General features: G+C 45.2%; 1 protein-coding gene across 1 annotated transcript; it reads right to left on the bottom strand.

Annotated features, from left to right (window-relative positions):
- Nucleotides 1–1,036: 1,036 nt before the first annotated feature.
- Nucleotides 1,037–13,008, bottom strand: LOC123802084 (ropporin-1). Its single transcript, XM_045812494.2, has 5 exons — nt 12,893–13,008; nt 8,796–8,913; nt 7,396–7,557; nt 1,582–1,757; nt 1,037–1,103 (listed from the first exon to the last, which is right to left on the bottom strand). Exons 1-5 carry the CDS (start codon nt 13,006–13,008, stop codon nt 1,037–1,039), a joined length of 639 nt encoding a protein of 212 aa, XP_045668450.1.
- Between the last annotated feature and the right edge of the window lie 1,247 nt (nt 13,009–14,255).

Below are 14,255 nucleotides of genomic sequence, written 5' to 3'. Positions count from 1 at the left end.
GAAGAAAGAAAAATCTTTCAGTGACCTTGTCAGAGGTCTTAAGCTCATGCAGGGCAATTCTCAAGAGGGTCCCATTACATCTGTGTATGGTGTCAGAAAAGTCTGCTGACATTGCCACCTTAATACTGATCTCTGTAACACATTATGGTACCCCCCAGAGTGATTTGAATTAAAATGATTTGAGTTCAGGGGTGCCTCGGTGGCTCAGTCAGTTAGGGGCAAGCTCAGGTCATGATCTCAGGGTCATGAGGTTGAGCCGCTGGTCGGGTTCTATGCTGGGCATGGAACCTGCTTAAGATTCTCTCTCTCCCTCTGTTCCCCCCACCCCGTGTGTGTTCTCTCTCTCAAAAAAAAAAGTGATTTGAGTTTATGTCTTGTCTTCATGTTAGACAGTGAGTTCATTGAAGGCAGAATTCAGATATGATTTATTTGTATATGCCCAGAAGCCAGCATAGTTCCTAGCTGGGGTTGCCAGGTTTAGCATGAAAACAAAACAATACTGAAAAGTTATTTGCTTATCCAAAATTCAAACGTCACCGAGTGTCCTGTATTTTATTTGGCAACCTATTCCTTGCAGATAGCTGACCTCAACAAATATCAGTGAGTGAGTGACAAGCATCATACCAACAAATGGAGAACTGAACTGGTAAAAATGTGGATTGACTATGTAAAAGATACTCGTCTAAGTTATGCTTAGCAATCACAAAACCTCCAAACTGTGTCTGGTTGACATGCTACCTGTGAAAATCTCACAGCCTGGCTTTGACTTGAGAGACATTTTCTACCCGTGCTTGGTTAGCCACTTTCAGTCAGTGTCCATGTGGGAAGGATACGCATCTTCCGTTAATGTAGGTGTTTTGTTCCAACAATGTTACATCTTAATTCCACACATTTCTGGGTTCATATGTTTGCCTAATTGTTTATTAGTGCGGACCAGTTGTACAAGAAAATTGACTTTGGATGGTGCGTGGGGTTCAGTCATTCTGAAGCACAATCATCTCTGTTATCTTCCTTTAAAATGGCCAGAACTGTGCTTTTACTCCAGCCGAACCCTCGGGTTTTGGGTAAAGTCATTGACTTTGATTAAACCATCAGGACCAATTCTGTTTGGGAAAAATATGTATCCGGGGTTAGTTCGCCGAACAATCAGTCTTAAGAAAGACAGTATATTAACTCTCCCACTCCAAGTGACGTCTGTGTGGCTCCTGCCCTCATCGCCCTCTTTTTCTCTTGGCAGCCTGCGTCTCCTCCTCCACCACTACCCTACTGGTAAACCTGAGCCTGAGTCAGTCACCCGGAGGGCTTGCTAAGACGCGGATGCCTGGGTCCCGCCCCTGAGTTTGTGATTGGGTATTTTCAGGCGGCAGCCTGAGAAGTAGCATTTCCAACTCATGACCAGAATCACTGTCCTATATCATTCTTCCCTGCCCTTTCCCCTTCTCTTTTGGGTCCTTAGTTCTTGCTCTTCACAACATTTCTCTGTCCCCAGAGCAGTATAACATAGTAACCTCACTGTATCATGGGCTGCTAGGTTTGTTTTCCCCATATTCTTTCCCTTCTGCTGGGTAAAAGTTTACTTACACTTCCTGTTCAATGTAGCTCAGCATTCGGCTGACATGGGAGGCAGAGATCTCCCCATCGACCTCGGCAATATATGTGTAGAGGAACTGGAAGGTGCTAAATGGGATCCGGGGAGGTCCACCGTCATGGTCAGATGATAACACTTCGCACACTATTTTGAGAGTTTTGGCAATGGTCTATAAAGCCATAAGATAAAACGAGAAAGTCACTATTCCAAACTAAATTCCTAAGATCAGTTTAAAGATTTTATTTATTTATCTGAGAGAAAGAGAGAGCACTTGCCCATGTGCAGGAAGGGGAGGAAGGAGGGCAGAGGGAGAGGGAGAAACAGACTCCTGCTGAGCAGGGAGCCCTGGGTGGGGGGGCTCAATCCCAGGATCCAGAGATCACGACCTAAGCCGAAGGCAGAGACTTAACAGATCCAGGCACCCCCCTAAGATCACTTTCCATACAAGAAAGAAAACAAAAATATTGCTCTCATAAGATGAAGTGGGAATGATGTAATATTCTGGAAAGCTTGAATTTTTTACACCCAAATGTCATTTAATTTCATCTAAAAAATATTGATGTACTGGGTGTCTTTCTTTTTTCCTTTCCTTTTTTTGTTGGAGGGATACTCTCAAGGAATTAAGTTTATGAACTGCTGAATACTTTAAGATATTTATTACTTTCATCAGAATAACCTCGCTAAAGGAGAATTTGATTTAACATTCTGAAAAATTAAAATTATTTCGCATTCTTATTGCTCTCCAGTCTTACCTCTGAAGAGTTGAGGTAATCAGTCTAACTCACGTGCTCCAGCCGTACTCGGAGCAACGCCTCAATAGGGGGAAGGAGGGGGAAGAAGGTCAGCCCTGGGAAGACAGGAGTCCCAGATACAGCAAAAGTGACACTGAACGTTAAAACCAGTTCTTCTAAAACACATAGATCCATCTAATCAGAACACCTAGTATTTTATATGCCGTAACATTCACCTTGTTGCTGGGAAAGAACGAGGAGATGATGGGTGCCGGAAGGTTTATGGTGTAAGAACAAACACTCCTTACAACGAAACTTCAACATTAGAAGATCATGTTCAGAATTAGGTTTTACTCACCTCTGTCTTTCAGGAAACCTCCTCTTTATATACAGTTCACAAGTGAAAGAGTTGTGAAATCACGGGGGTAAAGGAAAGAAGTGATTTGAAGAAAGGATTGTTTACTGCTGAGTTAGCAAACATAGGTAGTTTGCCAAAACAGAGGATGCGCAGATTATCCTTAAACACCTTCCAGGGATCAGTGAAAAATGAGTCCTGAGAGGTGAACTGGGTGTGCCGGGGGGAGGGAAAGGCAGCTGCTGTATGTCCCCAGCAGGCTGGCCAGCATTGTTCTTCCTCTGCAGTTGCTGTGGGCTGTTCTGTCCCCCTCCCATCCCCCGAATATAGCGGATGTCTACAGGATGCCCCTTTAACTGGTGTGTTACCCAGGGGTGTAAGTGGGGATATATCAGGAGGTATATGAGGATCCTGAATCCACTTGGCCATCTTCCTAAAGAGACAGTTTTACCTGATGACAAGTGACTTAAACATTGTTCACAGTAGTTATTAACTTTAATTGATTCAGTATTTAAATCTTTTTTCTTTACATTGATAAACATTGCTATTTTATGAAATGGAATCATCAGTGTCCACGAATTTTAAAATGATAAACCACATTGTGTCAAAGAGATTTTGGGATTGCAGCAGGCTACTTGCATGGACTCTCTCCCACCCTTGGGAGTCCTCACCTGGAAACTGATGTGAAGCCCTGTCCGTGGCAGCATGCCGGGCGCCTCCAGGAAGGAGGGTGAGCGGCAGGCATGCCAGAGACTGGGCAAGAGGCTGTCGGTGACATGGAGGGGCACGTGCATGTCGTGAGGTCAGCAGGACGGGCGGTTTGGGTACATTTGCAAGCAAGAGTGCAAAGAACTCCAGCATCTCCACTCATAGCTCATCCTCTCTGCTTCTCTTTCTTAAAAATTCCCTACTGCCTTTTGTTCTGCTGTTCTCTTCCTGCAGGCTCGCCCAGATTGGGCTGCTGTTAAGGGCTGAACTGTGTTCACCCAAAACTCCTACACTGAAGCCCTAATCCCAGTACCTCAGAATGTGATTATATTTGGAGATAGGGCCATTGAAGAGGTAATCAAGTTAAAATTAAGTCATTAGAGTGTGCCCTAAACCAATAGGACTGCTGGCCTTACAAGAAGAGGAGATTAAGACACAGAGACACCAGATACATACATACCCAAAGGGACAGCCACGTGAGGAAGCAGAGAGGGGCGCCTGGGGGGCTCAGTCCGTTAAGTGTCTGACTCTTGGTTTCTACTCAGGTCATGATTTCAGGGTCTTGTGATCAAGCCCCTTGTTGGGCTCAGAGCTCAGTGAGGAGTCTGCTAAAGTTTCTCTCTCCCTCTCCCTCTCCCCCTGCCCATCCTCACTCGTACTTTCTCTCAAATAAATAAATCTTAAACAAACAAACAAACAGGGAGACAACAGTCATTTACAAGCCAAGGGCAATGGCCTCAGACACCTTAATCTCAGACTTCCAGGCTCCAGGACTGTGAGAAAATACATTTCTGGTGTTTAAGCCACCCAGTGTGGGGTGCTCCGTCTGGCAGCGCTACAAGGTAATACAGGTGCTTTCTACTCTAAACAGTATCTTTTGTTAATCATTCAAACGCAAACCTCAAAGTTCCATTGTCCTCATAACATTTTAAAATATTTTAACAAAATATTTTATTCACGGATGAATGGATAAAGAATTCTCTGGACTAGAGCTTTTTGGAAAACTTAAGTAAATTTAAAGTAAACAAGGATCTGTATTTTGTTGCACGAGATTTTTTGGTCCGGTAGGGATCCACTTCATAAAGAGAGCCTTTAAGAATCTTCTGAGACTCACGAACTCAGAGGTAAAAGCCTCAGGAAGTGAATTATTTGCTAACAAAACACATCCTTCCTTCCAGTGAACACAATCTTCCTTTTCTAGCATCAGTACCAGTGGAACAGGAGGGAATATAGGCTAGTCTAGAGAAAGGAGTGCTGAGAGGGAAGAGGGATACAGGTCTGCATGCCACAGCCTTTGAATCCTGGGTGTAGACTGGGAGAGCTCAAGAAAGCCCCTGCCATTAGACAAAACGAGGGACCTGGTTTTTCTAAATGGCCACAGATCATGGCTGGCTGGTGAACTGGCAAAGGAAGGAGGAATTCTTGGGCTGCCTCTAAGGATATATGATTTTTTAAAACAATTTTATTCATTTTTTGAGAGAGAGAGCATGAGCAGGGGGAGGGGCAGAGGGAGAGGGAGAAACCCCTGGGATCAAGTCCTGAGCCGAAGGCAGATGCTTACCTGACTGGGCCGCCCAGAAGCCCTAAGGGTATATGCTTTAACTAGAATGCAAAGCCTCCACCAGACGTTGACACCCTGTACCTCCACACTTAAATTCCCAGCAACAGGGGCGCCTGGGTGGCTCAGTCGTTAAGCGTCTGCCTTCAACTCAGGGCGTGATCCCGGCACTCTGGGATCGAGCCCCGCATCAGGCTCCTTTGCTGGGAGCCTGCTCCTTCCTCTTCCACTCCCCCTGCCTGTGTTCCCTCTCTCGCTGGCTGTCTCTCTCTGTCAAAATAAATAAATAAAATCTTTAAAAAATAAAAATAAAAATAAATTCCCAGCAATAGTCCAACATGAAACAGATGGGTATAATGGGCCTGGTTCCTGATTTTATTTACAGACCAGCCCTTCAGGCTGACCACACCTCTATGTGTTCTATGATGTTGGGATGATGAGGGGTGCAGTCGGATCCCTCAGGACCTCACTGTTCTCCAAAGCCACACCTGAGGGTGTCTCAGTGGAAGTAGAGAAGGCAGAATAGAATCACAGACTGTTAGAGATAAAAGAACTTTGTGGAACATCTAATCCAACCTCCTCATTTTGGAAGGGAGGTAGAAAGATACAATTCACCTCATGGTTTCCCCTCCCCAGTGTCGGAGACAGACATACCACAGTAAAACTAGCAGCTGCTCTGCGAGCTCAGCAGAGGGAGGAGTGGAATTTAGTATTCCGTAGTCACCTTTGGTTACTACAAGGTGTGTGGACAAGGAGAGGACTCACACATCTCACAAGGTGGTGAGGGTCTGTGAAGTAGACCACTGGAGCCAGGGAGCAGATGAGGGCAACCTGAAAGGGTTCAGAGGGGCCCTCAGAACGTGCCAGAATGGCGATGAGCCAGGGGGTGGGGGACACTGTGCTGTGAGAGAAAAGGACTTAGGCTGCATGCAGCTGGGACCACACAGACAGTATTTATTCCCATGGATTTCCAAGGACCAAGAGATGTGGGAAACCCTTTGCTTGGTGGCTCTGCGGTCCTCGAGTCACCATTTCCCTCTTACACACTCTGCTGCCGTCTTGAAGAGTGGAGTGGTGTGGAAAAATCTGAGAAACTGGGCATTTACCTCGAAGCTGTTTCCAGTACTGCATCAGACTAAAATTCCTGGATAGAATTGAATCCACTTATTTTCCTACTCAGCCCTTTGTGGCTGGGAGGTTAAGGAAGATCAGAACTAACTACTGATAAAGGATGCTCTCACCTCCCCATCCCAGACATCTCTATGTGTTGAGTAAATTCGTGACCCTATGAGAATTTAATAAAATGTGTCCATTTTTAATTTTTCCTCCTGGACTTCCCCCAATCTTGGGGGCTATTTCCACAGAAGCGTGATAGTACTGATAGGCAAAACATCTGTCCTGGCTGCATTTTCCTCTCTTCGGAGGAGAGCAATTTATTCACTATATCGTATTACTGTACAGGACAATGAAGACAAAAAACCGTGAATGGCCTCTCCTCTCCTGGTCTCTAAAGAAATGATTATAATGAAAGTTGCAGGGAAAGCCCGTAGGAAAAGTTGAACTAGGTAATGTTTCTCATAACGTTTGTCAGAACTAAAGTGTCAGATATGCATCCCACGCGTGCTCAAGAAGAAAGAATAAGATAGTGCTTAGATTTGTTCACTGACTGAAGCTACCTTTGTGTATCATTTGCTTTTGGCAGAGGCAATAATTTTCTCATTAACTTTCAAACTTGTCCATATTCCGGAATTTTTGAAAAACCATGTTTCTGATTCATTTTCCTTTAAGCTATTATAACAGTGTTTAGTAAGAGTGCGTCCATATGTAAGATGATACCTAGACCTTTAAATATCTATATGAACTGGATGCAGTAGCTTTTTCTTTAAAACAGAAAGATTCCTTTTCCAATTGTAAATCAAGCCAAATTTAGAAAAGGCATGAATTTGTATGAGCATCCTACATCCATGATGATGTCGTAACTGTAAGTCTGGAAATAGCCTCATTTCTCCTTTCCTGCTCTCTCATCTCTGATTTTTGTATCCAATTATGCTTATCAAATAGTAGTTTTCTGAAAGGCTGCACCTCTTCTTTAAAGGCTCTGTTGGTATATCTTCTAGGTGTCTGGAACCCAAGTATAAGCAAATCTGCAGCTTGGTTATCTTTAGGAATAGGAGTGGAGCGGGAACGGAAATAAATCTGAGGACAATGATTGAAAATCATAAATAATCCAGAAGCCACATTCTAGTAAACTCTCCCCAGAGTCTGACGACTGTTTCCCCCTCTCTCCTCCTCCCCCCTACTTCTGGCTGAGGAGCAGAGGAATGACCTGATTCACAGAGGAAGGGATGTAGACAAGACAGGCACACTCGTCCCTAGCCCAGGAGACGGACTGTGTGTACAGAGGCCCAGACAGAGCTTTTCCCGTAAGGAGCAAAAAGCAGTCGAGCTCACTTACAACTCCAAGAGAACTGCAAGCAAGAGCTAAAAACTTCAGCCACTCAATCTCCTCCGTGAAGCGGCCCACATTCATCACACTATTAAACAGATCTGTTGGGAGACTCAGCACTTTCCACATCTGGGCCAGCTCATCTGCATGGATGATCAGTCTGCCAGCAACCTGCAGGCCAGGGGACAGACGACAGACAGAGAGGGAGGGACAGGATGACAGAATGCCCGGAGAGACACGGCCCAGCAAGGTCTGCGTTCTCCCAGCCCGCAGCAGGGGGTTTGGTGGAGGAGTTGGGATCAGGGGAGGACGCTGGCGGTTCTCTCTGCAAGGCCAGAGAAATATTCAGTGCAGTGTTAAGCATGCTGAGGTATAATTCATTTTAGCTCTAGATGTCAAAATTACAGGGAAATAATATCTTTGTATTACTTTTTAATTTTTTTCTGATGCTTTTATTGTCTTCTCTTTTATCCCTAGGTTGTCCCTATTAGACAGATAGGGCAGCCTAAAAATGAAACCAAGGGGCAGAGGACTTGTCTGAGACCACTCATCAGTGGTTCTGTGGAATTCTTTGCACTAGACTTCAAATGCAACCCTCATGCTTTTCCAAGAATAATATGGGGTCTGTGGTCTGGATGCCTAATATTGCTTCGTCCCAAGTATGTCAGGTCTCTGCCACGTCTGTTGCATAAGGGGCTTGGAGGAAGGGAACAAATAGCCAGTTGTTGGCCAACAATGTGATAAGGCTACCGATGCCCCAATGAAGCATACGCCTTCCCTGGCCCTCTGATTCTGGGGAAATGCTAAGCCTCTGGGAGCAAGGTGTTTGGCTGTCAGCCCTCAAACACCCCAAACCTCTCTGTCATGGTTTTTTAAAGCAGAGTATGGTGGTGCTAAACCATAGCCCCCGGGAACTGGCCAGACTACAGCTTTCTCAAGTCAGACCTTCCTCATCCATTCACTGGAAAGCTCCCAGAGTGATGTGGCTGTGGAGAGCGCCAGGATTTTCCCTAAAAGCGAGGCTATGTCTGCACCTGGAATAACTGGGGGACTAAATTATGTCCCTCTCCAAAGTGTGGCTGGCATGATGTTATGGTCTTGATCAATAAGGGAGACATGGTCAAGAGACTGTGGATCTGTGCTTTTCTGGGGAGAAGGGATTAGTATTGAATTGATCCCTGGACATTCTGCCACTTCAGGGAAATCTGAGATGACCCCACTAATAACTCAGCTTACAGCCTATTTCAATATCATTCCTATTTCCCCCAGAAATTTACTTTCATGGTTTAGTGAATTTTATGATACCGAGTAGCCAGCTGGCTGGCTGGGGGATGGTAGGCTTTTATCTGTACCCACCTGGCCTCGGCATTGCCCCATCCTCCCCCCTGATGCCGTGGTACAGCCCTTACCCGAGAATGCAGGATCTTTAACAGCTCAGGTGTAAGCTCTGCCCAGTTAGACAAAGCCATTCGCTCAGACTGCTCTCTCACCGGAGGAATCTCTCCACGGGACATAGCCCCGAAATAACTACAAGAAAAAAAGTTAGGGGGTGGGGAGACCATCCTACACTCCAGTGGCCTCTGGCTGTTTTGAGAACCCCCTCCCCTTTTTCTTGAAGGAAGGGGATGGAGGAAAGAACATTTGTTAGGGGCTTCTATATGCCAGACACTTTGTTTAGTTCATTTTGTTTAGTTCATTTAGTTTATTTAGTTAAGTTTAGCTCGTTTATGCACAGGAAAAGCCTGAATGTATTACATGCCACTCAAGGTATAAAGAACACTTAGGGTGTAAAAAGATTTGTTTGTCTCTAAGGATGAGGAATAATCAATAAAAATTTTGGTATGGAATTCCCTGAAGCATATTGAGTCTGGGATTTTTTTCCCTGTCACCCCTCCTAAGTGTTTTATATACACACGTGTGTGTGTGTGTATACACATACACATATACATACACACACATACATATATATAATAGGAGATATAGAATATATATTATGCATTATATAGAAGATAATATATTATATATGACATATATACACATAATACATATGTAATACATAATATAACAGTAATTTGTGTTTCTCCTATCATATCTATTATATAGAATACATATAATTATATAATACATGATATGTACTTACATGTATGTACATACACATACATATATACATAGATTATATGTATTGTACACATTATATATTATATAACATATACATATTATATATATGTATATACACACACACACATCTATATAATAGGAGAGAGAAAAAGAATACTGTTATTTTAAATTCTCTACTTTCTTTTACAGAGGAAGAATCCTGGTACCTGGAGGAACTGTTTTTCAAACATAAAATCTTTATTTTCAGTAACATGGTTATTGACATACTTAAAGCTGATTATTAGGTCGTGCGTAATATGTAATACATAATCTTGGTAGTGGGTAATCTAGGTAGTGGGTAATATGTAATCCTGGTAATATGTCATATGCAATCTTGGAAAAAAGTTGGAAGAGCACTAAAGTGACTTGTACAAGAAAGGGGAGGAGAAGGGAGGTGCTCTTGGGGTGAGCCCAGGAAAGGTTTCCAGTTTGATGTTGTGAGGCTTGGCCTTCAAGCGGGAAGAGAGAGAAGGGCACTGAGGGAAGCTCAGGTGAGAAGACAAGCCACGAAAGGGTTGAGATGATCTTATGTGGGGTGTGTGAAGTAAAACTCTCCTCTATCTTTCCTCAACAATTTAAATAAAATCTGCCTGTTCACTGATGTTTTGTGGAGTGGACTTAGGGTGCAATGTGGAAAAAATGCTGAGTCCTATTTCAGGGTTGGTTTTAGATACAAAGGACTGGGGTACCTGGGGCTCTGTCAGTTAAGCATCCCGCTCTTGGATTCAGCTCAGGTCCTGATCTCATGGCCCTTGGGACTGAGGCCCATGTTGGGGTAGTCTGCTTGGATATTCTCTCCCTCTGCCCCTTCCCTCACTCTCTCTCAAATAAATATATCTTTTTAAAAAAAGATAAAAAGGGCTGCCTGTAGCAGGGAATGGACATAAGCAGTTGACATGTGGGTCACCAATGCTATTCGGAAGGGTCTGTCTCCATCAAAAGCCTTGTTATTAGCTATCCCTGGATCACATGGCTCTGCCCCTCTCTGCTTTAGTTTCCATGAATACATATTTTCATTCTTTTTCTCCAGATCCAGGTAGTATAAAAAGAGTAATGGAGGGAATTTCGTAGAAGCCCATATTAGGGTCAAGGCATACAATGATGGGGATGAACCCCTGCCTGTCTCTATGCCACAGAGCAATGCAAAGCGAAAGTTACGAGGACCAAAACAATACCTTCCAGGTACCCCTTGGAGGTCAGCAGCAGGGAGGGCAGAAGAAATACTGCTGGACACCTTTTGCCATATGTGTGAGCAATTTCCACAGACGGATCAGTGTTGAGGTAGGTGTGGGTTCAGGGCGACGACAACAGGAGTGGGCTGTAGAAACTTGAGTGGCATAAACGGGAGAGACAGAAACACAGCACCTCCTTTAACAGAAGTGACTGCCCAAGTAGAGAGTGATACTCAGCAGCCATGTCTTTGGACTTTTTAGCCAAGTTGGTGCAAATGTGGAAATGAGGCTGTAGTCATGGATTTAGTACTCTGTGGCGCTTCATTTGCAATGAACAATTCCACGGTTGTTCACGTATATTACAAATCCGTGTGGTCGCACAGACCACAAGACAAGTTCATGTCCTGCTGATGTCTGGGAGGTGATTTCTTCACTGGCAGCACATATGCAGGGACATTCTTGCTTGTGATGAATTAAGCACATGTTTTGTCTTGGAGAAACTTTGTGGAGTTTCTAAAGTGCTACAGGCTTGTGAGTCTCATAAAACCATCTGATAAATGCTTTTCGTGTCTGAATAGATGCAGAGTGCTCTCGGGTCATGCTCTCCTTTTTCATTGTAGTTAAACTACAAACTGATTATCCACGGATATCTAAAAAATTTATAGCACATGATACAAAATGGGAGCAAGCCGGCTACAACAGTGGCATGTTTTCTCCCATAAATGTCAGGGACAATTGCAAGAAATGTCATTTTCCTTGTTATAAAGCAGCAGCATAATAAAATGGGGGGTTAAACTATCGTGTAGTATAAAACAAAGTCTGTCTGAGTATGCCAAAAGGAATTCGTCTTCTGATGCCAAAGTGCAGCCTTAGAGATAATATGTAAAATTTAGAATGGAAAACTAAACAGGGTTCATTACTAGCAAAGCAACCCCATTATGTCCCTTTTTACGAGCACCACTGGCTTATTTTCCTTCCATGTGTAAAAGCTTCATCCTGACCCAGCCCAGGAGCAGGAGGGCACTGGCTCAGAGACTGTGAGGCTCCTTGTGGATAACATTCTGTGCCTTCTCAAGGTGTCCACACCTTCTTCCCACCTGCTCAATACACCTCACGCTGAGGACATTCTCCCTTCGCCCAGCCCACCAGCGAGGCTCAACAGCATCTCTGCCTCCGCTTCTCGCACTGAAATGCTACGAAGGAGGTCATCATTAGGCAGTAAAACTAGCCTGACAATGATCCGGGAGCTGTGGTTATTTCCCAACTCCTGCCTCAAGCCCCAGATCCCCAGTTTCAAGCAGGCATGTGTGTCTAAGAAGCAATTTCATAGCTGAGAGGCTTTCTGTGCAAAGCTGTTTGAATCGGGGCCAGCAGCGAGCTCTCGCTGTGTCAGCGCGTTCCACTGAACAGCCTCTGGAGGTCGCTCCTGAAAGGGGGCCCCTGAGTTTGAGGCACAGTGTTTGCAGCCCGACCAGCACGCTCCTCCTGCCCTCAGCGCTCACGTTGCCTCCTCTCTCCAGAGCGCCACGTGCACATCTACATGTTGAGGGAACCGATGAGTTCAAGCAAACACTAAATAACGATTTGCCCAAAGACAAGGTGCAGAATGTCTCCTCCCGTTGGGGCAAGAATGAGCTCGATCGGCAGTGGAGGAAGGTGTCTCCAAAAGGCGCCACCGCAGAGGCGAGCCGGCTGGGACCGAGCGCGCACAGCCCAGCCCGAGGCCTCGGGCCCCGCTCCCCGAGGAGCGCTGCTGCTCTCTAGCGGTGACACCGGAGCCCGGGCCCCGGTTCAGACCCGGGAAGGCCCGCGGGGATGCGGCCCAGCTCCCCGCGCTCCTTTTCCCTGGGACCCGGCAGGGGGGTGCGGGTGCCACCGGGTTGTGGGGGTCTAACTCCTGCTGACGGCCGCAGGACACTTGGCCGATTGCTCTGGCGTCCTATCGTCCAGTCTGGGTCGCTTAGGGCAGGGCGACCCGTCCTCACCCAGTGTGATGTATTTACGTGTGGGGTTTAAAGCACCGAAGCAATAGGAGAGCTGGGCCTCACATGCTCTTCAGTCCCGACCCCCAGGCTGCAGCCATGACAACCTCCTCAGCTTTCCCGAGGACCTCCCCTCCTCCACCCCCACCTCCACCTCCAGTGGGAACCCGGGGCTGAGGGGAGAAGGGTACGCACTCCGCGGCCCACTGGATGAGGTCCTGCGGCTGGGTCCGGATGGCGGCTTTGGTGAATTGTTTTAGCAATTCCGGCAGCTCCGGGGGGATGCATATTTGCTTATCTGTCTGAGGCATTGATGGGTCGACCTAATGGCAGGGGAAAGAGAAATAAACAAATTGGGAATCTTAGAATCATAAAATGGCAGGAATACTGGACCAGAGGCCACCCAGCCTCTGTTTGATACTCCCCATACCCGGGGAGTTCACTACCTCACAAGGTGTATGCATTCTATTGTTACACAATCCCGAAGTTAGAGAATGGGCTACTAATCGTTGCTTTTTGTTCCTGTAAATAAAGTCTTTTACATAAAGACCGCACAATACTTCTTCATTTAAAAAGTAGAGATGCTGGGCTCCTGGGTGGCACAGCGGTTAAGCGTCTGCCTTCGGCTCAGGGCGTGATCCCGGGCGTTCTGGGATCCAGCCCCACATCAGGCTCCTCCGCTATGAGCCTGCTTCTTCCTCTCCCACTCCCCCTGCTTGTGTTCCCTCTCTCACCGGCTGTCTCTATCTCTGTCAAATAAATAAATAAAATCTTAAAAAAAAAAAAAAAGAAAATACACAGAGATTTAAAAAATAAATAAAAAGTAGAGATGCAAGAAGTAAGCAAAAATATCCCCTAATGATGTCACCCCCAAATATTAGATGTCTCCTTCCAGAATTAGTTCAACAGATATGTGTTTGTATAAATACAAACGGGGTCATGCACAGCGGCATAATCATGGACATCTTAAACGTCTCTTTCTCTCTCTCTCTCTCTCTCTCTCTCTCACACACACACACACACACACACACACACACACACACACACACAACTCTTATGGCAGAATAAGTTGTAGCAAAATTTACTCTGTGAATCCTCTATTATTTGACATTAGGTTATTTCCAAACAAAAAACATTAAACAGGGGCGCCTGGGTAGCGCAGTCGTTAGGGCGTCTGCCTTCGGCTCAGGGCGTGATCCTGGCGATCCGGGATCGAGTCCCACATCAGGCTCTTCCGCTATGAGCCTGCTTCTTCCTCTCCCACTCCCCCTGCTGTGTTCCCTCTCTCGCTGGCTGTCTCTCTGTCACATAAATAAATAAAATCTTTAAAAAAAAAAAAAAAAAAAAACATTAAACAGCCATTTGGTGAACATCTCTCCTTATACCTGCATGTATTTATCTTTTTTAATTGTAAAAGAGAAAACTTGTACATTTCATTCAAAAAGTTCCAGGACGAATTGAAAGAAAACATAAAAGTCCATAGATGTTATACAAACAGCAGATTAAAAGATTTTGTTTGCTGTTAGTAGAGAAAAAGAGACTGGATAATTCAAAAAGC

Source organism: Ursus americanus, chromosome 4, assembly GCF_024610735.1.
Source record: "Ursus americanus isolate L20-20 chromosome 4, mUrsAme1.1.p, whole genome shotgun sequence".
In the NCBI taxonomy this organism is placed as follows: Eukaryota; Metazoa; Chordata; class Mammalia; order Carnivora; family Ursidae; genus Ursus; species Ursus americanus.
Note: the sequence above shows the minus strand (reverse complement) of the source record. Positions and strands in the feature narration are given on the sequence as shown.